The following is a 25,887-nucleotide window of genomic DNA, read 5'->3' as shown; positions in this document are numbered from 1 at the left end:
CTCAAGAGGGAGGGGATATGGGGCTACATGTATATGTATAGCTGATTCACTTTGTTATAGAGCAGAAACTAACACACCATTGTAAAGCAATTATACTCCAATAAGGATGTTAATAAATAAATAAATAAATAAATGAGCAGTAATTATAAAAAAACAAAACAAAACTTAAGTCCCAGCTCACAACAACTGCCCTTCTTTGAGAACAGCCCCAACCACAGAGGTGTACCTGAAGTAATGATGTGCAGTGTCCTTGCAACTTGACCCTGACCTCTGGCCACCTCCTAGGGGTAGACAACTGATCTAAGCTGCACCAATTTTTCAAACTTGAACGGAGAGACTGAAGCTGGCTGAAGCTGTTACCTTCATGGCAGTGTCCATATACTCCCATTGCTGAGGCCTCCAGAACTGCCCAGCTTCTTGGCTTTTCCAAGGCCTGGTTGATTAGCTCCACGTCTGATTCTGAGAGCTACGGCAGAATCCTTCCAATACATCCCTCCATTTACCGAAGCTAGCCACAATCATTCTCTGTTGCTTTCCACAAATAACTTCAATTATAACCCAAACCAGTGATGCTCCTTCTGGGAAATGAAAGTTGTCAATTGAGGATTTGCTAGTGATAGGGGAGGGGAGGTCTTCAGTCAGAAAATAGCATGGGTGGTTAACTTATAGATTAAAATAGCAAACTCTTGTTCCATAAGCAAACACTTTACCCTGAAGGAGCTGTGTGTTGCTTGTTACAGGCACGGGGTTATTTTCCTACTGGAGGTATGGGGATGGCAGGAGGACAGAGTTGTGTAAGTAGCCTAAATTATTCCGAGTTCCTCCCCCATTTTCCTGGTCGTTATTCAGTTGCCAAATGTCGCTGGTCTGAGAAGACTGGAAGGAGAAAGCTGGAGGAGGCTGTGGCCTGAAGCTGAGGCTGCTGTTGTCCTTCCGGCAGCCTGGGCCGGGACTGCCAGTCAGGAAAAAGATGTGTATAAAAGAAGAGAGAAGGGAGCAGCCCCGGAAGCTGTCTTTTGGAGACTGATCCAGCTGGTTCGAGGTTCCTCCACAATTCCTAGCAAAATGTTGCCCGGCATCAGGACCTGAGATCACTGCAACGTGTGGGGAGACTGAGGAAGAGGGGACCGAGGGAGGTGCCTTAATGCCTGCCCTGCACGGGGCTGTGTCCCTGCAGATGGGAAGGCCCTCTTCACCCAACAGCCCATTTCTACTCAGCGCCGGGCACAGAGCCACACTTAGCAGAGTTCAGTGAACTGTGGGATACAAGGGTGGAGAGACGGAGAGACCACAGCAGGCGCAAGAGGCAGGGCCAAGAGCCTCGCAGGCCACGGGAAAAATGCGGGGCTTGTGACCCAGGAGGGGCCTCGCGTGATTCCTCAATAACCTCGCGGATTTCTAGGCCGGAAGTCAAAGGGCGGGCCCTGGGATGCTCTTGGATTTCGAAACTGGAAAGTAGGGAGGGGATTTGGCGGATTTAACGGTTCAGGACCGAGGTCATCAAGGAAGCGGATCTTTGACGTATGTTCCAGGCTCAGGTAGGCGAGGTGAATCGTATGCCCGGCCTGCGGCGCTGAAGTCATTGCCCGGGAAACGGGAAGGAGGTGCCGCCAGCCGAATTTTGACTGACAGGAGCCAAGCAGGGGCGGGACTCTGCTTCTGACTGGCTATGTCCCCCATGAGGGGCGTGGCTCACCTATGACTAACAGGCCCAGGGGCGGGGTTGGCTTGAGACTGACAAGCTTGACGGGGAGGAAATGGGACTTGGTTTTGGCTCTTAGGACACCAGCCAGGGCGGAACTAGGATAGTCTGACTGGCATGAGACCACAGGGCCTGAGCTAAAGCTGGCCCAAACCACCTGTCCTTAAGATGCCGGCCTCATTAGCCCCAGTGACCAAGGAAAAGAGCAGGATATGGCCACCTGGTCCCCTCCCTATGGCCAGGGTAAGCCAGGCCTCCAGGTCCAAGCCATTTTTTCCCTTAGAACGTAGGCCAGGAGAGAGGAAGAAGGCTGGGGAGGAAGGCCAAGGATGCAGATGCAGGTTCCCAGAGAAGGTTCCTGGAGTCTGAGCACTGGGAGGAAGAGAGGAGGCCCAAGAATGGGGCCGATTATTTAACTGTGAGAATAGTGCTATCTCTACCCAAATGCTGACTTCCGAGGAAAATTCCAAGCACGTGGAGGCAGTCTGGAAAACATGCCTGGCTAGGATTTGCCCCTAGAGAACCTGTGAAGTTAGCTTAAACCAACCGTTTTTTCTTTGAGAAGCTGGTATGGAACTAGGAATGAAAGATGGCAGGAAAGCCTTCCTTCTCACTGGCCCACTGGTGCCCTGACCAGCCTTCTCTCTGACGTGGTTTAGTATTATCTGCAGAGCACAGATAATTGTTATTAAATGTTCTTAATGATTTTGTTCTACAGAGATTCCAGCACCTCACTCCCGAAGTGGGTTTCTTTTACCTAGGTTTTCCAGTAAAAGTGCATAGGCCTCTTTTCAAGGGGATTGCCAAAGGCCAAAGCTGTAACTTCAGAAACAGGCTTCAAGATTTGACCCAGGGCTCCAGGTGGGCTTGGTGGGAGGCACTGTTCCCCGGCAGAACAGGATGGAATTGAAACTGGTTATCTAAATGTCTTCCCATAGTTAATCAAGAATGGGAATCTTTGCTTTTACTCCTTCAGCTATAAAACCCTCAAGCTTGGAAACTCCTCAGTGGCTTTGGTAAAAGGTCTGTACACTTGTGGGCCCGTCAGTTTTGCTGGCCTGTAAACAAACTGGGCCCAGGGAGGAGATGTCCTGGAATGTCAAAGGGAGTAGAATGACCTAAAGTTCGGCTGGCAGGTGAAGAAGAAGCATAGCACAGGCTTCATAGTCACTCAACTTGGCTTGAATCCTGGCTCCACCACCACATAGTTGTGTAGCTGTGGGCAACATTCTTAATGTCTTTAATAAGCCTGTGTCCTTGCTATGAATGGACATAACATGTCCGGCCTCACAGGGGTGGTTGTGGAGATCGAAGGAGACAATGAACTTAAAGCACTTGGCTTCAGTAAGCCTGCCTGGCACAACAGGGAAGGACTCAATGAGCAGTAGCTGGTGTCACCCCCACTGCCCAGCAAGTAAACTCCTACTTCCTAAGAGGATCGAGTGAGCGCAGGCCAGGGTAACAGTTCACTTGAGGCTGTTGTGGGACCATTCAGCCCTAAAGATTTCTCCTGACCACCTAGTGTGAGAGCTTTAGGCTGAAAAAAAGGGAGATGAAGGGTATTTCCTGCAGGGAATAGGGAATGGATTTTGTTATAGATTCATTCACGTTTATTCTTTTGAAACTTCCTAAGCCGAGGCTTGGTAAGAGAGGCAACTATTGGGGGAATTCCCTGGTGGTCCAGTGGTTAGGACTCTGCACTTTCACTGCTGAGGGCAGAGGGCGCGGGTTCAATCCCTGGTCAGGGAACTAAGGTCCCGCAAGCCGCACGGCCAAAAAAAAAAAAAGACAACTATACACTGTTTAATAGTAGCTCTCACCAGTTGTACATAGGCATGAACAGGACTTTGGGCCTTATTTTTCCCAGAAAAAAAAGGGTGGGGGGGCTCATAAGCCGGGAGGGAGTAGAGGGCCCTGGGATGGGGGAAAGGGGTGTTAACTAGCAAATGGTACCGACCAGGCTTGTTCCAGTGTTGCATCAATGAGTGTAGGGGTGTAGAGGTGTGCTGGTGCCCTAACAACTTCTCTGATGGAGCCAGGCAGTCCTTAGCCCTCTAGCCTTCCTCTCCCAGAGGCCACCACCCCATGCCAAATGCCTGAAGGGAACCAAGAAGCCCAGAGCCTGAGTTGGTTTGTAGGTGTGTGATCAGCAAACCCGCATCCCCGCCCCCGCCCCCGGCCAGAAAAGAAGGAAATGAAGCCAGCACTCCATCTGCTGAGGGAATAGAAGGTGGAGGCATCTACCCACATCCCTCCTTCTTTAGTACTGTGGGTGCTGATGGAGGACTGATTTTTCTAATCTCAGAGCTCCCTCTGCTGGGGGCTGAGGCTCCCTACAGAAGGGGAGGGAAGAGACTAAGACCTGAACTTTGTAGGGAGAAAAGGGAAGGCCGCAGGCAGGAAGCTCTTCCTGGGCACTCAGGACATGGAATTGAGTGAAGATCAAGAAGTAGACAGGTTTTCGGTTTATTGAGTAACAATGGCACCATAGCTTTTATTACTGGTGGCGGTTGGTTGGGGGAGCAGGAAAGTGCTCTTAGAGGATCGCACTGGGGCCTTCACCCCACTTCAGCCAGAGGTCACAGGAGCTGGAGTCATGGTCCAGCTCTGCACTCCGTGAATTCACCAGCACATATTCCATCCCCAAGTTCACCTCCCCTTTGGACCAGCCGTTGACTCCTGGGCCCTTCCTCCTCTTGGAGGTGGGGGGGCGGGGGAGCAGGGCCAGGCCTCAAGAAAGAGAAGGAACTAAGATCAGGATCCTGCTGAACGTCCAACAAGATCAGTGGAACACAAAATTCCCTGTCTTGAGATCATATGCTCAGGGCCTAGTTGCCCTTGAGGTGTCCTAGTTACAGCCACTCAGACACCTGTGGAGTTTAAGCACCGTTCCCAAGCTGTGTCCCTCCGTAAGAGGGTGCAGTGGGGGCTCTTAAACAGGAATGCTTGCTCTGCCTTCGTGGCTTTTTGGTTAGGGGAGGGGGTTGGGATTGTAACTTTGGACTTAAGGTTATGATGTCAGCGGCCCAAGAACTCCTAGGATTGTGCCTAAAGATGCCCGTACTACAGTGTGGGGGAGATGGGGAGATGGCAAGAGCAGTACAGGACACTGACACTCCTTTGTTCTAGCAGAGAAGAGGAGAGGAAATGACCCGTTCCAGGATGTGGGGAATGCGATAAGCCCCCTGCCTCCCTTATCCCGATATGTCGTCCTCTGCCATCCCAGTTCCTGAGTCAGCTTCGGGAGCCAGGAAGCAGAAATCTGAAGGATTCAGCCCAGTTTAGCCTGCTAGTGTCCCTCAGTCTCTGTCCTGAGATCCTGGGTCTCCTCCTGTGTCCAGAAGGGGCAAGGTTCCATCAGAAATGACTTGGCTGGTGGAACTGTTTAGGCGAGAAAGTCCTGTAGCCTGGCCGGCTGGCAGGAAGCCAAGAAGGGAAGCCAGACATGAGGATATCCCAGGACAGCCTGTACACACACGTATCACATATGTACATATGTAGACACACTAGCGCAGAAGAAAGGGATCATGTGACCCTGCTCTTTGAAATCAGAGGAGAGAAAAAGGCTATGGGGGCACCTCTCCCAGCCTAACGGATTGCTGGTCTCAACGGCTGCTCCCACACCAGGCCCCCGCCCAGTACCAGGCAGATGGAAAAGTGGCAGGGACGGCAAGGCTCCACTAAAGCAGCAGCCCAAGGAGGTGAGAGAGGAGGCCAGGGGCTGATGCCCCCTCAAAGCCCCTTGTTGTAGTAAACCACTTGGATACTGGGGTTTTGCTCATGGATCTGAGCTCTCAGCTCCGGCTCCAGCCTCCTCACGTGTATGGAGCTGCAACAGAACAGCGCAGGCAGGCTGAATGTCCCCTGAGCCCACCGCCCTCAGCTGGGTGCCCCCCGATCACCACCCCTCTTCCTCCCAGGCTGCTGAATCTTCTCCTTCGACTTCCAGAGGCCCAGATCACGGTCATTCCCCCACCCCCAGAATAAGTTGAATGCCTGCTAGGCCTCCTCCTGGAACACACTGAAGGAAACTAAATCAGCTGCTCCCAGAGATGTGGAGACCTGTCTGAAGCCCCCAGCCAAGGCTGGGGGCAACACTTACCTTCTCTGGGGGAACAGGGCACAGCACAGGGGGGTGGCAAATACCAGGCTGAGGGAGAAGAGTGTTGGAAAGGTTTGTGAAGCTCTGATCTAAGAGTGTTCCCTCCCGGCACCCCACCCCATCTCTGGAGACAGCCCCTAGGGGTGGAGATTGATTAAAGCCAACGATGACATTAGGTTCTGGCTGAGGAAAGAGCCTCCAGAGCAGTGACCCAGAGCTCCACAGCCAGTGACAGAATCAGGAATTAAATGTGCATGAAACTCTGGGCTGGTACCAAAAGGTATATTTCCATGGTTTCCATGGTAGATGTAGAACCCGTTCGACTAGATTCTTGACCTTCAAGAACAGAGATCACTCCTAACACACACAGTATGCCCTACAGGTGTCCATGACCCCTACCAGCTGAATGTATGAATGAATGATGTATTTAAACATCTTAAAAGCAATAAGACCCACCCACATCCACCACAGAAAGGACACTCCCACACATTCTAGCTAACCCCCTGCACACTTACCAGAAGCCCACCAGTCCCACCTGCAGGGGCGCCCCCAGCCAGGGGCGGCGCTGTGGGGAGAGAGAGAGAATGTAATGGTGTGTGTCCCCTGCCCCCCTCACCCCTACACATTCACCCACCACGGCTCTATCCCATCAGCACTGCCTTTGAGCCTCTGACATGTGGCCCTTTTCTTCCCCCCAGTCCCATAACAGGGGCTGACCACCCTCCACTCCGGCCAGGCCCATTTGCTGACACCCTCCCTAGCGTCCCACCACCCATCTTCACCTCTCAGAATCACTTCCCACACTTCCTTCAGGAGCTGCTTTCTTCAGAAAGCCTCCTCTAACCCTCCACTCCCTCCTTCCCATCCCACTGAGTGAATCTGTCCCTTTCCAAACACATCTCCTGCTCTGCACACCCTTCTTGATTTGCTCCAGCCTTAGAGGCCACCAATCTATTGCTCCGTGTGCATGGTTGGCACTCAATAAATATTTGTGAATAAATGATTCAATAAATGAGCCAGAGCTTGTATCCCTGTGCCTTGCTTCTCCATCCTGTTCGTGTGCGGGCGAGCCTGTGTGTGTGTCTCAATGTTTTTTGTAGCTGACAGCACGAGCATGATATCAAGCGTGGCTGTGATAGTCCATCCCTATGTGTGTCAGAGGTCTCTGGAGTGACACCAGCTTCCTTCAGGACATAAACCCTTTCTTTCCTTCCCTTCCCTTCTCCTCCTGCACCCTCAGTGTTCCTTCATTCCAGCTCAATTTATTCTTGCTGAATGAATTAATGAAGGTGGAAGGGGTAGCACAGGGGTGGGGCAAACAGGTAGCAAGTCTTAGACTCAAGTCAGGTTGGAGAGGAAGTTGGGGACCGGTCACTTCTGCCCCCAGTCACCACTACTTCTAGGACGGGAGAGGTGAGAGTGACCTACCTTTAGGAAGTCTTTCTTCTCCAGGGTGTCCATGATCACGGGGGGAATGGCTGAGGGGAGAGGAGGGCAAGGAGGGAGGGAGTTAGTAGAGTGAAAGTCAGGACCCTAAGGAAGGGGCGATCCCCCTTTGCAGCTCCTCCCACTCCCCCCAGAGTCCTCAAACCCCCCGGGTAATGGCACCCCCTTCTCTTAGAGCCGCCCATGCCCCACCGAGCCACTCCTGCCTCACCCATGGCAGGAATCGCCATGCAGATTCTTGATACCACCACCTGGAAGATTCCTTGCTTGGCTGCGGCCACCGAGTGGCCAAGCCTCTGACCCTGTTCATCGGTCACCGGGATGCCCACCTGCAGCTCTCTGAGAAGGGAAGGGGGTGGGGGTCAGATCACAAATCTGACCTGCCATGCTCTCACGGGCAGCTAGTCCCCTCAGACAGCCTAGATTCAAAGGCTGGTTCTCCCACCCCAGGATCCCAGCACCAGACTGAGACTAGGCCCAGCAGCTCGTGTGGCTGGCTGGTGTGCTGACATGCACCCTGGGCGTACACACGCCAGGAGCTGGGGCCACTCACCTCTGCCTCATCAGGGGGATGTTGATGCAGTTGGCAGCTGCCACAGCTGCAAAGGGCACAAATCTGCCAACCAGCGGGGGCAGATGCTGGGGGAGGAAAGACGTCATTTAGTGCAGGGGTCCCCAACCCCAGGGCCGTAGACCGGTACCTGTTAGGAACTGGGCCGCACAGCAGAAGGTGAGTGGCAGGCGGGCAAGCGAGCGAAGCTTTATCTGCCGCTCCCCATTGCTCGCATTACCGCCTGACCCATCCCCTCACCCCCGTCCGTGGAAAAACTATCTCTCACGAAACCGGTCCCAGGTGCCAAAAAGGTTGGGGACCGCTGATTTAGTGACCCTAAGGGCCATGGGGTGGTAAGGAACTCTGAGGAGAGATATGGGGAGCCTGTAGGTTGGGGTGGAGGAGTGGTAGGGAAGAAGGAGGCAGATAAAGCGTGAACTGGGGGGGCAGTGGAATGGGGGGGATTTACCTTGGTGAGGGATTTGAGTCCCAGGGCCGTAGCCACAGCCCCGGTGGTAGCACTCACGTAAGCCGTTCCCAGCTGCCTGTGGGCAGAAGAGCCAGGACACAAGGTGGGAGGTAAACAGTCCAGCATGTGGCTCTTTGCTTCAGGGACATGAGGTGTGGGAGGGTGGCCTCATTGCAGAGAAACGTCTCCCCTGCTCCAGTGCAGACTTGTCTGGAAGCCCCAATCCCTACCCTTGAAGAGGACTGGGTCCCCCAAAGCATATACAAGAAGACCTCAGGCCCTCAGTCAGGCCAGGAAAGTGAGTGGGGGGCAGGCTGAGAGGAGGGCGCTGAGCCACTGGCTGCATAGGCCCAGGGGAACAAGAGAGAGCAATGGAGGGCCGGGAGAAGAGTCCCAGGGAACAAGCTCTCACCCCACAGTGATGGGAGCGTCGCCACTGCGGTTGGAGTAGTTAACGATGGCATTGAAGGACTGATTCACCCACTGCCAGAACACCACGGTTGGGGTCTTCCTGAGGGAACAAAGACACTTACTTCCACAGTGTCCCACATCCTTGGACACTGATAATAAAACCCCAAAGGTTAACCCCAAATCCTTAGGAGGGGCAATGTTGATGCCCCTAGAACGTGCTCTGGTGACCCCTGCATGACCCTCCTTACACAAACACACCCATTGTCTCTGGGGTGGGAGGACCCCGGGGGCTGAGATCTGAGGAATGGAAGGGATTCTAACACAAGCTCTCACCCACCTACTATTTTCTGCCCAAACTGACCCAGAGAGGAAGTGCCTAGTCATCAAGTTACACTGTAGCTTGGACAGAGCACCCAGGGAGGAGACACACAGGATAGGACCTGCCTGTAGAAGGTGAGCATGCAGCCGGTGATGGTCATGTTCATGGGCACCTGGGCTGACATGCGGCCAATCAGGACCACCTTCTCCCCTGTGTCTGGATGGAAGGCAGAGTCGTACACATACTTGGCCCTCCAGAGCTGGTCCTCGGTGAGCCCTGGCGTCACCACGCCAGCCCTGCAGAGGTTGGCAAGGAGGAAACAGGCAATTCTAGGGGGCAGATCTGCCCTCCCAAGCCCTGCCCACCCAGCTCAGGGGAAGTCTGGGCAGAGGACCAGGCACTTTGGCTCCCAATCTCAAAACAAAGGAACTACTTGTCTCTGGGGAAGAATCAAGTCTTGCCAGAAGGAGGGCTCCTATTTCTATTTCCCTTCTAACCACACAAGGAGGGGTGCCCTTCTGTTTCTGCCCAAATGCTAGGTCAATGCTGGGTAATGGTGGTTTCCAATGGGTCAAAAATGGCTGGGGTGTTGCATGAGTTTTTCCTCCTGGAGTCAAGGAGGCTGCCCTCCTACTTCCTTGGGACTCAGCTGAGCCCCTCTGCCCTTGCAGAGGGTGGCCCAGCAGTGGGACAGGTCCTTGTAGAGGGTTTGTGAAACACAGAGCAGCCCCCTACCCACAAATATCGACACCACCTCCTCAACCCAAACACCCTGAAATCCTTTAAGTTAAAGTTCTGTGCCCTAGTTGTCTGTGATTCCAACAGAGAGGGCAAGGGAGTGAGAGGGTGAAGGAGTGGAAGAGGGTCACGCTCAAGTTAGGGGAGACAGGTGCAAAAGGTACTGTATTAACAGCAGGGAATGAGCCCCTGGGTTAAATGGGGTTGGGGGTCACCTGTAGTTCTGCACGATGTTCCGGGAAGCTTCTAGCTGTGCCCCAGACAACAGCAGATTTCGGGGGTCAGTCACAGTGAAGAAGTGCCGGGCTCTGCCCAGGAAAGTGCTCTGGTCCCAGCGAGGTTCCTGGATATTGATATCTAAGGGCAACTCACCCATTTTCTGCAGGGCAGGCACCAAAGTCAGAGAACTCCAAGGAGGGGTCCAAGGACTCCACATGGGGGAGACGGTGGTGCTGCCCTGGTCCCTGCCAATCCTTCTAGAGCTTAAGATGACTCTAGATAGGTAAGCAAGGATGTGGGGAGGAGCTGTTTCCTAGGCAATGTTCCAGCCCCCCTGGGCCACTAGAGAACATGGCCAGGAAAACAGATGTCCTTGCACTCTGGCCTGGTACAGATTTTCATGAGCGAGGATTTACATGTGTGTGGTTGACGCATGAGCAGCAATTAATCCCATGCAGCTACTCTTGTGCTCTGTATGCACAAAAATGCAGATTATATGCATTACACATCCACGTTCATGTCAGCTTTAGGCCCCAGTTGCCTTGAGACCTACATACAAACCCCCAAGGCTGTTTGGGAAGATGGCATAAGCCATCTCACACCCCAGGCCCTGACTGGAGGAGAGCAAGGGTTCATTGGCAACTCCAGGGCTTACCTATTCCAGATCTCAAACAGGGGACTCTGATGCCAGCCAGCCAGGTGTGCTCGTGGGCATGCACAGTCCCCTCTCCAGACCCATCTTCCTCAGCTCACACTGAATGGCCCAAGGCTCTCCTTGTTCCCTAGCTGGGCAGGGCTGGCACGAACACACATCCACCTCTCCCTGAGCTACCTGCCCCTAAAGGAGCAGGATTCAGTGAGTGACCCCTCCACTCAGCACAGAGAGGAAAGCCTGAAGCATTCATCTGGCCATGTTGGGCAAAATCCTACAGAATGACTAATCCTCTCCAACCACACTTCCTCCTTCACAGGCAGACACACCCTCCCCTCTCACACACTCACATTCACATACCCACACACAAAGACACCAGCATACACGCCCTACACAGACCTGCAAACAGGGTGGACACACCCTGCATACAAAGACCGTTACTTACACACACACACAGCTCATATCCATCAGTTGCAGACACTTGAATGTGTGACCATACAGAGTCTCACTCCGACATTCCCTCCCCAGCCAACCTCCCCTCGTGCCCTAGAGCCGAAGATGCTGAATCTCGCAGGACAGAGGCAACTTTCCTCTCTGATTCCCAGCCCTCAAGCCCCTACTCCCCTGACCCCCGAACCCCGCCCGGCACAATGAGCACTCACGCTTTCCTAGGCTCCTGGGCTCCCGTCCTCTGCAGCTCTCAGTCCCGCCTTCCTCTCCGCGCGTCGCCCCCACCCTCACACTCATCACGGGTAACGTCACGCGTGACGCTCGCCAGCCTGAGGGGCGGGGACTCCCTTGGCGCATCCGCCCGGCGAGGCCAGGGATTGGCAGAGCCTGGGGGCGATGGGTGTCATTTAAGGGCGACGCCCCCAGCCCGGGCCACTGAGACCCGGCCCTACGCTGTCTCCCAGAGCCAATCCGGGCTCAGGGATCAGTTCTGGCCACGTCCCCAGCCCGAGAGAGGAGGGGAGGAGCTGCCCCATTTGCTTGCAGTCCCTTGGCTGGCCTCGGGAGGCACCCGGCCTCTGCAACAGGGGGTCTAGGTGCCCGGGGCGAAGGCGGGCGTCGTGGAGGGGCATCCTCTGACGGTACGCCCGGAGGGACTCGGGTTACCCTCGCCTTGTTTACTTGATGGCTGCCTTGGCAGTGGCCTCTGCCTACTTGGACCCCTAGTCTCCTACCCCGGTTCCCTCAAGGTCCTCTCGCAGCACCTTGGCATTCTCACCCCTTCACAGTCCGGTTCTGCTCGTGCCTGTGCCTCTTCGGTGTCCCCAGCCCTTTCCTCCTCCCCAGTCCCCTCTATACTCCCCTCTATAGCCTCTAGCTCCACTGGGTCCCCAGTTTCCTTATGCCCCAATCCCTACCCCTGCATCACAGACCCTGGCCGCAGTCCCTGCCCCGGATGTGAAGGGGCAGAAAGCTCACGGTACCTCTGTCTGCATCAAGAAAGTGGATCAGAAAGATTCTTCCTCCTTCTAGTGTCCTGGAACCAGCTTCCCTGCCTTGCGTCCTTTCCAGAACTGGGTGGCCAGAGAGACACTTTCTGACATAGAAGGAGGATGCATATGAAGGCAGCGCTCAAACACACACACACACTCCCAACTCACCCAGTCACCATACAGAGCATGCGTGCTGCACACCCAGGTGCCAGCCCGCGCTCCTGCCCACCGCAGGCTCACGCCCCGCTCTGCCCAGGTGGCATTCCCTCGCTGAGGCCTCAGGGGTGACCGCGGAGGGGTGGCAATTTCATGAGCCCTGGTAGCTGGTTTGGCCTGGAGAAGACGTGGTTCTGGGCTCCCCTGCGCTGAGCCGGTAGCGGGAGCCGGGCGAGCTGAGACCCAAGGCCTAAATTCGCGGTGTGGGGTGGGGCACCAGAACTCGAACTGGAGCGGGTAGAACCCAAAGGCCCAGATTACAAACGGCCGTCCGGGGCACCCAAGGGAGATGGCTGGAGGGAGTGATTGGCGGCCCTCCCAGCCAATGGGAGCCAGGGACTGCGCTGGGCAGCCCTATTCCTGCAGCCTCGGCGGGGCTTGGGCGGGGATCCCCCTGCTGGTGCTGCTGTCGCCCGCGCCCGCGGGCGGGCGAGGCTGGCGGCTGCAGCACGCGCGAGCAGGTGAGGGGGGCCGGGAGGACCGAGCCGGGGGTAGGGTGCTGCGTTCTGGGTCCCGGAGCTGCTCTGAGGGATTTGGCCCAGGTTTTGCGCGGGATGTTGGGGGGCTCTCGCCAGCAGGTCCTTCCCCCAAGGCTGGGAGAGGTTCACGCCGCTCTTTGGACGGGAGGGAAGGGGGGACAGAGGGGACCGCGGCCTGGCGCCTGGGGATCTCTGGGGCCCTTGGCTGCAGTTGTCCCAGGTTCTGAAGCCCCTCGAGGCCCGAGCTCCTGGGGCTGGCCCCCTACCCACATACACAGGAGAGGTGGTTCAGAGAACTGTCCTGGCCCAAATTTCTCTCACACTGCTTGCAGCCCTAGGGCCGGCAATAATCTCATCTCCACTCTCTCAACCTCTACTGAGGACTGGGGACCTACTGGAGTAGATGACTCAGCTGAGAGCAGGAACTAGGGGTGAAAGAGAGGTTCTCACCCACCTTGTTGTATAAATGGCTCCAGAAGTCCACAATGGTGGCTGAACTGGGCAGTTCTCTGGCCAGGGGTTGGGAGAGGTGAGAGGCCTAAGGCATGGGAGGCAGGATGCTCCAAGCAGGGGGTGGGGTGGAAGTTCTGGGGGGGCAGCGGGAGCAGCATTCACATCCCTTCCCCAATCCCTGCTCTCCCTGTGCAGGCCTGGAGCACACACTCCTGAGAGGCAGCAGAGCTCGGGGACTCCAGGTCCCTGAGATCCCAGTCCGCACAGAAGGCTCATGGAGCCTGGGGCACGTGGGGCCCTCCTCTCAAGGGCTAGCAGGTTCCCTCTGGACCTGTAGGGCACCACCCCAGTCTAGCCACCATGGCGCATGGCTTCCCAGTGGGCTTCGACCCAGTGGACCTCAGAGACCTAAGCTCTGGCTCTCTGAGCTTCCTGTCCTCCCGAGGCCACCTGGGCAGCGAGTCAGGCTCTGCAACCCGATACCTGCTGAGAAAGCAACGGCGGCTGCTGAATGGGCCCCTCCGCGGAATCCGAGCCTCATCGCCCATGGGCCGTGTCATCCTCATCAACTCCCCCATCGAAGGTGGGAGCAGGGCCCAGCCACTGGGCCTGGGAACTGCGGGCGGGGGGGTAGGGGACAGCAGGCACTAGGCAGGAGAAGGCAGAGCCAGTGTGGGTGGGGGAACTCAAGAAATGGGAATCGTAGGGATGCAGGGAGAGAGGGCCTCTGGTATCCCATAGGCTCTTCCTCATCTACCCTTTTCTCACCTTTAAGCCGATCCTTTAGTGTTCCAGGATTGTGGAGAGGTCAGAGGTGGGAGGTCTGGCATGGAGGTAGAGAAGGGGGGTGTGGTATGCCAGCCCCCAAGGAAGCAAGGCAGAGTAATAAATTGGCCCCTCACTCCTATGGACTCTTCCTTTCTCCAGACCCATTCATGTATGACTTTGGGGGGTGGGCAGGATGGAGAAGGACATTCTTCATCAACCAGTTCATTGTGTGCCCAGCTCTGTGCTGGGCTGTGAGGAGTCAATGTCCAGCTGGACAGACAGAATTAAAGGCTTCAGGTGCAGAGGACGGAGACAGAGGTAAAGTGGAAGATGTTCCAAAGAGTGGGGAGAAAAGGAGGGTTGAGGATAGGGAGGGAGCCCCAGGTCTGGGCCCTGAGGGAGGGGGACAGCTAATCTTATGTAGTTGCTTAACGTTTCATTGCACACCTATTGTATACCAACTCTCGTTAGGTCCTGTGGGAACCTGCAGAGAAATAAGGCTCAATCTTCACCTTCCAGAAATTTCCAGTGTAGCAGGGCTTAGAGACAGAGCAATGACAGCAGCTGGTGGTGGGGCAGAGATAGCACAGACAAGGTTGTAATGGAAAGCATGGAATATGATGGGTGGGCACTTCGGAGACAGCCTGGCTGCAGTGACAGATGTGAGGCGACAAAGAGCCGGTGACCAAGGTAGGACCTTGAATACCAGCAGGGGAGTGGGGCCCCCTGGGCCTGGGCTTTCCGTGGGTGGGACCAGATAAGTATCTCCAGCCCCGATCTTCTCTCTCAGCCAGCAGGGCTCCCCTGGCTGGATCCCAGCCTGGACTTTTCAGCCTGCTCCTTCCCGCTGACTCAGCTGGGCCCCTCTGTCCCCTACGCAGGGCACCAGGGCAGGGGAAGAGCATGTTGCTCAGGGAGCAGGCTTTCCTGCACCAGGGGCCCATCACGCTCACCCCCGTCATCCGCCAAGCTCGGCCTTCACTTCCGGTGAGCAGCAGGGCAGCGAGTCATTCTGGACATGGAGCAGAAGTCGCCAGATAAGCTAGGAAACACAGAGGGGGAGAGAGGAGGTACTGTAGCACGGCCCTTGCAAGTCCCATCGTATTGGAAGAACTACGTCATACCTCCCCCTCACATGCCCACGTACTCCATGCCCAACTGTGATGCCAGGCCTATGCACTGTCCCTCTAAAGATCCTCTTCCAGAAGTTCCATGGTGCTCTCTCCCTCTGCCTCACCCCAGTGCCCTAGTGCAGCCAGGAGAGCAGCATCCCCTAGCAATGGAAGGACTGGGGCATTGCTCCAGCCAGCTGGCTTGTCTGGGTTGGGAGCCTGTGAGCTCAGAATCATCCCCTCTGCCTGAGCACAAACATCTCCCGACTCACCACAGCCTGGAGCCCCTCCCCCATGTTATTATCAATATTTAGAACTTTCCAGAGGCCTAAAGTTAACTGATAAGGGAGACACAGTGGGAAGGGGAACACTGCCACCCATATCACCCAGGAGTTCCCACCAACTCCTCAAACTCAGTGGGTCCCAGAGAAATGGTATTATCTTTAATCCCAACCAGCCCTTTCTCCTTACTCTCCTAATTCATTCATTTATTCATTATTCCACTTATTATTTCATTGATTAAAAAAAGACTTAGCAAATATCAAGCACAGTGCACCATACTGGGGATACATTGGTGGAAAGAATTACTAAGTCCCTACTATGATTGAGCTTACAGTCCAGTGAAAAGAGAGCAAGAATAAATAATATACAAATAAGCAAATGATGAGAAAGGATGGTAAGAATCTTGAAGGTACTAATTTGGATGATATGATAGAGCAGTGGTTCTCAAACTTCAGAATACATCAGAATTGCCTGGGGGGCTTGTTAAAAGATAGGTTACTGGGCCCTACACCCAGAGAATCTGATTCAGTGAGCCTGTGGTAAAAACCCCAAGTTCACATTTTAAATAACTTTCCAGGTGCTGCTATGCTGCTGGTCTGGAGAGCTCGCTTTGAGAACCATTCGAACAGAGACTACCTGGGAGGAGGGGGAAGGGACTTTCTTAGGTAGGGTTGTCCAGGAAGGCTTCTCTGAGAAAGTGGTGTCTGAGCCAGGAGGAAGTGGAAATAGGAAGTGGCTTTATGAAGGTCTGGGCAAGAGCATCGCAGGCAGAGGGAACACTGAAAGGACTGGCCGGTGAGAGGAACAGGAAGGCGGTCACTGTGGCAAAAGGTCATGAGGCTGGGGAAGGTGGCCAGAGGTGAGTGTAGAGAGGTGGGCAGAGGAAAGCCCAGGGAGGGCTTTATTGGGCGTGGAAGGAATGTGGATCTCCTTCTAGAAGCAGGGGTAGGCACTGAGGTTTTTAATCAGGGGAAAGGCATGATCTAGTATGAAAGTTGACTCTGGCCACTGTATAGAGAATGGATTAAAGGAGGCAGGAGTGGAGGAGATAGTGAGGAGGCTGCTGAGTGCCTGGAGGGATGCCTGGTGGCCCCAGGCTAGGGCAGTGGAGGTAGAGGATCTTCCCTCCTCAGAGGCCCCAAGCTCCTAGGCTCAAAACCCCAGATTTGACATCCCCCTGGCCCAGGGCCCTAGGGAGGCCCCCCGGGGAGAGACTGAGGAGAAAGAAGGTTGGAGGGCGGGAGAGCAAAAGGCTCCTTGTCTGGGCTGAGAAAGTCCTGGGACCTGTGCAGACAGAATCAGCTAGGAAGCCCCAGCATCTCCCACACCTCTGTCCTTCACTGTCCCCACCTACAGGCTGCCCTTGGGGACTACTTCCTGAGCTGCCCTGCTCATGTACTGTAACCTGTTTTCTCTTAGATCGAATAGAAGTGTGTGTGTGTGTGTGTGTGTGTGTGTGTGTGTGATATTTCTCCTCTCAAACACCTCTGAGTAAGCCTTCCCCAAGAAGAACTCTGACCTTCCCACCTGGGACCCAACTTACCCCTCCAGTCCCCTCACTTTTCTCTAACCAAAAGGCCACCTCTGAGCCTTTGCTCACTCCATCCCCTCATCAGTGCCTTTCCCTTCCCCTCCACCCATCCAAATCCCATCCTCCAAGAAACCTTCCCTGACAGCTCCAGTCCCTAAGGACCCCCTCCTCTGACTTTCCCCATCACTGATGGAGAGGACCACTTCTGTGCTCTGGGCACATACTGAGGCATGGTGGTTTGAGTTTCTTTCCTCATGTAGTCAGTTAGCTCCTAGAGGGTGCTAACTCACTTAGCTCTAGAGGGTGAGAGCCCTCACCTCCAGGATCACAGAGTCTATGAGATACAAGGGGCCTCAGGGATCCTTCCACAACATCCCAGACAGGGACTTACTAGGTATCAGCTTGTATGCCTCCAGTGATGGGAAACTCACTACCTTTCTTGGAAAATTCATTCCATTGTCTGCCAACTGAAGGTTTTAGAAAGCTTTCCCTTATTAAATCTTCCTCCATATAACTCCACTGCATGGGCTTGGTTCTGCCTTATGGATTACACAGACAAAAACATCTAATGCCTTTTATAGAAGAGCTCTTCAACTATTTGAATACAGACTTACCATACTCATCTCTGCTGCAAGCTGGAGAGCCCAGACTCCCTCAACTGTGCCTCGTAGAATAGAATCTTGAACACCTTTCCCATCCATCTGACTCTCAGAGTGGCAGGATTTTTCAGAATTTGGCCTATCCCAGGCCTGTGGTCATGGGTAGCTTAGTAAGGATTAGATACACACACGCACACACACACACACACACACACACACACACACACACAGACCCTGCATTATGAGGAAAGGAGAACAGTGTCTTCTAGCATGGAGTCCTGTCCTGCCTGATCCCACACCCTCCCTGGCCCATGGTCTCAAAATCACCCAGAGAGGACTCAGAAATTAGCTACCTACCCCCTCATTTAGGGCCCTGGGTGCCGGTGCCCAGCAACCCAGCCTTCGCAGGCCCCAAGCTGGGGAGGCCAGGGGCCCTCTGTGCCCAGAATGGGCAGGGGAGTCATGCCTGTGTCCCTACGCCAACAGCCAACAGCGATGAAAGTGACATCATCCATGCAGTTCGAGTGGAGAAGAGTCCAGCTGGGAGGCTGGGGTTCAGTGTGAGGGGCGGCTCTGAGCACGGCCTGGGCATCTTCGTCAGCAAAGTGGAGAAGGGGAGCAGTGCAGGTGAGTGGGGCCCAGGTCCTGGCTTCGGATGTGACCCCCACTTTGGTGGGGTGCGGAGATGCTGTTGTCAAGAATAAGAGGAGAGGGCCCTCAGCTTTGGAGGGCCTGATCCAATGGGGAGATGGAAGGGGCTAATGAACAGGTAGGTCCCTGTCTGATGACAGATACTCAGACCCTACCTGGGGATCCCAATCTCATCAAAGAGGTTTTACCCCAGGGAGCCTAGTCTGATGGGAGAGGCTCAGCCTCAACCTGGGGGACTTCTCCCAAGCAGCCCATGCCAGCCACCCCTCCCCTGGTGCAGAGCGGGCTGGTCTGTGCGTGGGTGACAAGATCACCGAGGTGAATGGGCTGAGCCTGGAGAGCACCACGATGGGCAGTGCTGTGAAGGTGCTGACGGGCAGCAGCCGCCTGCACATGATGGTGAGGCGCATGGGCCGCGTACCAGGCATCAAGTTCTCCAAGGAGAAGACCACATGGTGAGCAGGCCTGGTCCCACTCCACCCACCCCAGCACCACCACCCAAAGCCATGGAGGGAGAGGCCAACGTCACAGGGCTCAGCCGGGGGCCTGGCTAGTATGGCTTCTGCTCTTCCCATCCCCTGGCACTGGAAACACAGGAATCCGACAGCCCGACCTTGAAATGAGAAAAGGCCATTTCCTTCCCCAAGCCCTCCTCTCAACACTCTGCTGTCTCAGACCCCAGTGGCCCTGCCCCTCCATGCTGCGGCTGTGAGCCTGGGGACAGTACAGGGCCTCTCCCTCAGGGCCCGGGGAGGATTTGAAATGGGGCCTGGCAGTTAGAGCTGCTCAATAAAGAGAGATTTGCGTGGTTCCCCTGACTTGATGAAATCTATGTCCCAGTGAAGATCTCAGGTCTGGGAGTTCCCCAAAGGCAGCCCTGCCTTTCCTATGCAATTGTCTTGACTGCTGGGAGGTGAGGGGGTGGCCGGTGGTGGATGAGGGCCCAGGCTGAGGGCCCCGTGCTGTTGTCCAGGGTGGATGTGGTCAATCGGCGGCTGGTGGTGGAAAAGTGCAGCTCAACGCCCTCTGACAGCGGCTCAGAGGACGGCGCACGGCGCATCGTCCATCTCTACACAACCTCTGACGACTTCTGCCTGGGCTTCAACATCCGCGGGGGCAAGGAGTTTGGCCTGGGCATCTATGTGTCCAAGTGAGGGCTGGGGCAGGGTATGGAACGGCGTTGGGCTGGAACCTGGTGATGGGTCAGCAAGTGAGTCCTGGCCAATGACCTAGGTCAGGGATGGGATCTGGAGAGGGGGTCGGGGGTCACCAGGAGGAGGGTCAAGGGGTTTGACTGGGGTATCCCTGTATCCAAGTGAAGAGTCTGGAATAGGGTGAGGGAGAGCAGCCAGGTGGCCTACCAGAATGCCTCCTTTCTGACCCCAGAGTGGACCATGGTGGACTGGCCGAGGAGAACGGCATCAAGGTGGGGGACCAGGTCCTGGCGGCCAATGGTGTCAGGTTCGACGACATCAGCCACAGCCAAGCCGTGGAGGTGCTGAAGGGCCAAACACACATCATGTTGACCATCAAGGTGGGCAGGACTGTGGGAGACAAGGAGAAGCTAGACTATAGGAAGGACTTCCCAGACCAATCTAGCACTTATGTTGCCCATCGCTGTGCAGCTTATGACTTTCCACAGCCTCGTGAGAGGTAGGGCAGGCATTGTCCTCATACCTATTTCACAGAAGAAGAAACTGAGGCTCAGAGAGGTGACATAACTCAGGAATCACAGTCAGTTACTCAGCTGATCAGTAGGAGGGCTGCTTTCTGTCCAGCTCCCCACCAGATGCGTAGGCCAGTACCCCTTTGGATGAGTGGTGGAGGTCTAGGGGCCTCCACCCAGAAAGGAGTCCCGCCCAGAAAGGGGGTGGTAGCTGTGGCTTTGGGCAGGACCTGGGTAGTGGGCATCCTCAGGGCACAGGGCAGGGAGGTCTGCGCTGGAGCCAGAGATTGGATTTCAGGGGATGTGCCTGGATTCATTATTCATGTGGGTCTCACACTTGCCTAAGGATCAAGTCCTTCTCACCCTGGCTCCCGGAGGAGGTGATGTCTCACTCTCCCCTAGCGCCCAACCCTGGCCCCTGCCCCCATCCTCTCCCTTGTGAGACTTCTTCCCTCTCACCATTCAGTGCCTCCCCTGCCATCCCCCTGCACCGCCTCTATTTCCCACCTCTCCCACATCCCGTTTCTCCCTTTCCTTCCTCTCAGATTATCCCAAACACTCCTCCTCTCTCCCACTCTGCCCCCATTCATTCATTCAATATTTTTGAGTACCTACTACATGGCAGCCACTATGCCAGGTACTGGGTCACAGCAGTGAACAAGATAGACAAGGTCTCTGCTACTGGAGGGAAACAGACAAACTAGGTGCATGCGGACTGTGACAGCTGCTGTAGGGAAATTAACGGAGAGGTGGGATGGGGTAATTTGGGAAGGCTCTTTTAGCCAGGGGGGTCAGGACCTTTCAGCTCTGAGGAGGTGACACCTGAAGAGCTGGCCATAAGACGAGCTGAAGGAAGAGAATCCAGGCAGAAGGGACAGCAAGTGCAAAGGCCCTAAAAAGTATAGAGGAACTTGGCACGTTCAGAAACAAAGTGGCTGGTGTGACTAGAACATGATGAGCTCGGAGGAAAGTAATCAGGTTGAAAAGTTGACTCCTGTCCCATTGCTCCTCCATTCTTACCCTCCCTTCTCACCCACTCCCCTGTGCCCTCCCGTGCCCACCATGCCCTCCCCAGGAGACCGGCCGGTACCCTGCCTACAAGGAGATGGTTTCTGAATACTGTTGGCTGGACAGATGTAAGTAGCCAGGCCTCCAAGGTTGGAAGGAAGGGGCTGAGGCCCTAAATTGGGGCTGAAATCTCTGAAGAATAAGTGGGCAGGGGCACCAAAATCTCCTCAGGACTTTCACACGCCCAGAGCCGTTTCTGGGCTCTCCTCCGAGAAGCTGCGGTTCCTTTACAGGCTCTCCTGGGGTCTGGAGTTGCAGGGGTTGGTTGAAGAAGAAGTGACTTGCTTAAGATCTCTCAACCAGTCAGTGGCAGGACGGCTGAGCAGCTGGTTCCCTAGACCCCATGCTTACAACCTTGCTGCCGCACAACGTTAGCCCCTGCCGCCAAGCCCACGGGTGGCCTGCAGCCCCGGCAGGGCCCCAAAGCCACCCGGCCAGATCGCTGAGACGCCCCTGCCCTCCCCACTGCCTGCAGTGAGCAACGGGGTGCTGCAGCAGCTGTCGCCCGCCTCGGAGAGCAGCTCCAGCGCCTCCTCGTTCGCCTCCAGTGCCCCCTGCAGTTCGGCCGATGGCTGGAGCTCCCTGCCCTCGGACTGCATGGATGTCTGCCTGGGGCCTGAGGAGCCGGGAAGCTGGGGCCCAGGCCGGGGGCGGGCAGACACGGCCATGCAGACGGAGCCAGACGCGGGGGGCCACGTGGAGACCTGGTGTAGCGTGCGGCCCACAGTCATCCTCAGGGACACGGCCATCCGCTCCGACGGCCCCCCGCCTGCCCACCGCCTTGACTCTGCGCTCTCTGAGTCCCCCAAAACTGCTCTGCTCCTGGCCCTCAGCCAACCCCGGCCCCCCATCACCCGCTCCCAGAGCCACCTGACCTTGTGGGGTATGTGGGGGATGGGTGGCTGCTGCTCTCTCCAAAGCCCCTGCTCCAAAACCTGTCCCGTACCCTGTCCTGGGCCCCAAACCTTCCTTTGAGCCAGGCTTTGCCCCAGCGCCAGCTGCAGAATACACTCAGACCCTGCTCTGGGCTCCATTTCAAACTAGTCCTGGGCCCCAAACCTACCCTCAGCCCCAGCCCCAGCTTGTCAGCCCTGGGCCCCAAACCAGCCCTAACCCAGCCCCTCCATCCTGGAGTTCCCAGCCCTGTCTGCAGACAGACAGACAGACAGACACACGCACACACTCCTCATATATCTGTAGCTGTGGGTGAGGGAGGGGTAGAAAGCTGGAAGAGGAACCCCAGCCCCGTGCTCATCCCCACCTCCCCACATGGCTGCAGATCCCGTCTGCCCCCTACTCTCCTTTTTCTCTGCCCCTCCCCACACCCCTGCCCCTCGTCCTTCCCTTCTGCCCACCCCTCCAGCCCCCCGGGTGCTCCCTCGTGTCTGCAGAGGAGAAGAAACAGCGGAGGAAGGAGAAGTCGGGGTCCCCTGGGGAGAAGGGGGCCCTGCAACGCTCCAAGACCCTGATGAACCTCTTCTTCAAGGGAGGGCGGCAGGGGCGGCTGGCAGGGGACGGGCGCAGAGAGGCATGGACGCTGGACAGTGGGAGCACGGCCAAGCCCCACCCCCACCCGGACCTGGAGAAAGGTAAGTACTGGGCAGGTCAGCCAGGCAGGACAGAGGAAAAGTCCACTCTGGCATCCAGCAGGTCTGAGCTTAAATCCCACACTGCTTCGTCCTAGCTGTGAGCCACCACTTCACCTTGCGAGCGTCATGAGTAAAATGAGAGTAATAATACCTATTTCTTTGGGAATAATGAAGAATAAGTGAATTAGTATATGTTAGTCACTTAGCACATGGTCTGACACACAGAAGGTGCTCAGAAAACATAATGGTCCTTGTTATACTGCCTCATCTTCCCATTTTACAGAAGGGAGGAAAACTGATGAGAGTCACAGCATAGATGAGAAAGCCTTGGGTCAGATCCCCGTGATCTTGGCGCTGAGGGGAGGCAGGGCACTCCTTTCCTAGAGCATTTGGCTTCACCTCCCCTGGCCAGAGCTCCACAGGCTTTACCCAGTTCTAGAAACATCTTGAGCAAGGCCATTTGTAGATCAAGGGCCAGGCAGGAAGGCCTAGACAGGCTTCACTCATGTCAGGGGCTTCCTAAGGACCCTTACAGAGGGTTTCTCATCTCTCTGGTGAGATTCAGAGACTGGACCAAAAATGGATGAGTTGAGACTATCGGGGTTGCCTGTAACAGAAACTCAACTCAAGCTAGCTTTAAAAGGCGCTTCTTGGCTCAGCTACTGGTGTAAGCTGGGTCTAAACGTTTAAACAATCTCCTCAGACATCTGCCCCCTTCATCTTTTGGTTCCTCTTTCCCCTGGGTTGGCTTCATTATCTTGCTGGCTTTGCCGCTTGGAGGTAAGAAGGCCACTGTCGCTTAGCAACCCAAGGGGAAGAGCTTCTCCTTAAATAGTTCCAGCTGAAGTCCCAGGCTCTCATTGGCCCAGCTGGGATCACATGCCCAACACATCACTTGTCACCTGGGAGAGAGAGAGGGTGCTTTCATTGGCCAGCCTGGGTCGTGTGTCCACCCTGGAGTACAGGGACTGAGAATGGGGGGTGGGGTGGGATGGGGTGGTCCCCAAGTAAAATCAGGGTGCTGTTTCCAGAAGGGGGAGAGGAGGTTGGGTAGGCAAAAACAACCAGGGGATGAGGGGCTGGGCCCTGCCCCTCCCTGGGGTCTCAAGGTGACAGTCTCATGGGAGAGACAATCCCTTCAAATCAGGGCAGGCCAGCCCCCTCCCTAAACCCATCTCTTTTTCCAGCGCCCCCAGGGCCCTGCTCTCTCCTGGTTCTCCTACTTCTCTGGCCATTCCTCTCTCTCCTTCAAAGGCTCCTCTTTTTCTCTCTGTCCCTTGAAGGTAGGTGATTTGCCCTTGGGGTTCTTCCCTCCATTCATTCGCTTCCAAATGAACCTCCATGAGCAGGGTGCAGACTGGACCCTCTCTTGATCCAAAGCCTTCACTCACTCCCCATTGCCTGTGAATGAATCCCTGGCCTGAGCATGGCCTTCAAGACCCTCGTCAATAGCCTGGCCTCTTGCTTCCCGGTCCTACCACCTTCCAGCCTTGAAGGCTCCATTCCAGCCAGTGATCCAGCCAGTCCTGAGCCCCCAAACCCCATTTTCAGATTGGGGACCAGGGCTGCAACTGAGCCTCTTTCTTCTTCATAGCAGGGGGAGTGGGGTCCGTGCAGAAGTTTGTCACCTGGAGGCTGAGACGTGGTAATGCATGCATCCCTCTACCAAGCCTGGTTTACAGTAGAGCTGCAGATGGGGTGCATACTGGGGGTAGTAGCTTAGGGGCTTTGGGCTAAACTCAGCTGGGGTCAAGCACAGGGGATCAGACAGATGGGAAGGTGCACATTGGGGGGCAGCTAAAAGAATTGGACTACACTTTCTAAGAAAGATAGGGTTGCAGACAGATATTGGGGTGCATTTTTGAGGAATGGGAGCTTGAGTTGAGTCTCCCCAAAGACAGATTTTTGGAGAGATGAGGGAGGTAACCTTGCTAGAACTCTAATGGGGACAGATGAGTATGACAGTGCATGTTCAGGGGGCCAAGGGGGCACTGGGCTAGGACTCCACTAAGGAACAGCCTGGGATAGGGGTCTGTGTTGGGGGCTGAAGGGCCTGGATTGGAGCTCCAACGATGAGCAGATTGTGTGGGAGACCATGGTGGGGAGCATCTGGGCTAGGCTGGGATTCCATCGGGGGTACATGGGCCCCTTAGCCAGTCTGTTCTGGGGTCTGACCCCACTGAGGGGAGCACCCCTGCTTCCTCTTCTGATGGCTTCTGGCTCCTTCATCATACCCTTTTGCTCCTGCCCTGCAGACCGGGAGAGGGGCCGGGCTCTGCTCTCTGCCAGGTCCAGGAGCCCCTCCAGCCAGCTGCCCAACGTGGATGAGCGGGTGCAGGCCTGGGAGAGCCGAAGGCCCCTGATTCAGGACCTGGCCCGGCGGCTGCTGACTGACGACGAGGTGCTGGCTGTCACCCGCCACTGTTCCCGGGTGAGCCTCCAGCCCGTCCCCAGCCCTAGTACATGGTCACCCAGTCTCCCAGCCCTTCATTCATTCAGGCCACTATCTATTGACCAGTATCTGGGCTTGACGCTGTGAGGCCAGTGGTAAGTAAAAGCAGAAGTTACCCCTGTAACTCGTGAGTGCACACAGTCACACAGACACATGGACACACAGACACACAGACACACACACACACGCTGAGCTCACAGCCAGGAAGGGAAGATAGACAGTAACTAAAACCTAAGCACCCATAGTGACAAATCATGTGAAGTACTGTGAAGAAAAAGAACATGAGAAAATAACCTAAGAGGCACAAACTAGATGGCATGGTCTGGGAGGGCCTCCCTGAGGAGGTGATATTTAAGCTGAGGAGAGGAGCCAGACCAGACAGGTGATGAGTTTGGGACCTGAGTCCCTGCAGTCACCTGCTCTGTTCTCTGTTCTCTTCTAAACCCAGGCTTCCCCACCCCTCATGCCTCCTTCCACTCCTGGGTCAGCCAACAGTCCTGGCCTCATGCCAATCCCCCTCCCCTGTTACCCAAGTCAGTAATCTTTTGTCCTCCCAACATACCCCAAGCCTCCCCCAACACCTGCACTGTTGTTCTCTGTTTCGTTCAACTTCAGACAGAAGCAGAGGGCCCCACGGTGGGGTAGAGGGTAGATCTGAGGGAGTCTTTGTAGCCTGGGTGTTGGGGAGGCTGCAGGAGGCACAGGCCATGCCCTCCAGGAGGATTGGAAGGCCCTCTCCTATCCCTCTGTCTCAAGAACCTGCAGGTTTCCTGTGATGGGTTCCTTGTGCTGGATCTGCATGAGTGCACACATGATCCTGTATACCAGGGCAAGCTGGAGTTTCAGGAAATTGTTTGTGGTTCCCCCGACTCCCTCACCTTGGTCAGGGTGGGGCTGTGTTATGTCTGTGTGACATGTGCATTTGTTAATCTCTGGGGTACCTGAGTTTGTGTTGACTTAACTGTACG

The 25,887-nt window shown here is 55.5% G+C and overlaps 2 protein-coding genes across 4 annotated transcripts in view; one reads left to right on the top strand and one right to left on the bottom strand.

The window, feature by feature from the left end:
- Positions 1-4,152: 4,152 nt before the first annotated feature.
- On the bottom strand, positions 4,153-12,536 carry SFXN3 (sideroflexin 3). Of its 3 annotated transcripts, none has more exons than XM_068548396.1 (13): positions 12,045-12,535; positions 11,274-11,448; positions 10,615-10,797; positions 9,956-10,119; positions 9,124-9,298; positions 8,685-8,779; positions 8,273-8,348; positions 7,804-7,889; positions 7,462-7,589; positions 7,233-7,282; positions 6,320-6,369; positions 5,805-5,852; positions 4,153-5,531 (listed from the first exon to the last, which is right to left on the bottom strand). In XM_068548396.1, exons 4-13 carry the CDS (start codon positions 10,114-10,116, stop codon positions 5,435-5,437), a joined length of 966 nt encoding a protein of 321 aa, XP_068404497.1. In that variant the 5' UTR covers positions 10,117-10,119; positions 10,615-10,797; positions 11,274-11,448; positions 12,045-12,535; the 3' UTR covers positions 4,153-5,434. The 3 variants fall into 3 exon arrangements, with proteins under 3 accessions (XP_068404497.1, XP_068404496.1, XP_068404499.1); XM_068548395.1 differs by lacking the exon at positions 10,615-10,797 and having other exon boundaries at positions 12,045-12,134; positions 12,222-12,534; XM_068548398.1 differs by lacking the exons at positions 7,462-7,589; positions 10,615-10,797 and having other exon boundaries at positions 12,045-12,536.
- Positions 12,537-12,661: 125 nt separating this feature from the next.
- The window catches only part of PDZD7 (PDZ domain containing 7), a 19,321-nt gene continuing 6,095 nt past the window's right edge, over positions 12,662-25,887 (top strand). Inside the window, 13 exon segments of the mRNA XM_068548391.1 lie at positions 12,662-12,730; positions 13,397-13,784; positions 17,980-18,120; positions 18,425-18,599; positions 19,118-19,294; positions 19,531-19,678; positions 20,886-20,946; positions 21,354-21,761; positions 22,270-22,471; positions 23,655-23,709; positions 23,711-23,750; positions 24,062-24,112; positions 24,723-24,898. Coding sequence (XP_068404492.1) covers positions 13,562-13,784; positions 17,980-18,120; positions 18,425-18,599; positions 19,118-19,294; positions 19,531-19,678; positions 20,886-20,946; positions 21,354-21,761; positions 22,270-22,471; positions 23,655-23,709; positions 23,711-23,750; positions 24,062-24,112; positions 24,723-24,898 — 1,857 coding nt within the window. The 5' untranslated portion in view covers positions 12,662-12,730; positions 13,397-13,561.

The sequence above is a fragment of the Eschrichtius robustus genome, chromosome 7 (assembly GCF_028021215.1).
Source record: "Eschrichtius robustus isolate mEscRob2 chromosome 7, mEscRob2.pri, whole genome shotgun sequence".
Taxonomy (NCBI): Eukaryota; Metazoa; Chordata; class Mammalia; order Artiodactyla; family Eschrichtiidae; genus Eschrichtius; species Eschrichtius robustus.
This window is presented reverse-complemented; position numbering and strand designations above follow the sequence as displayed.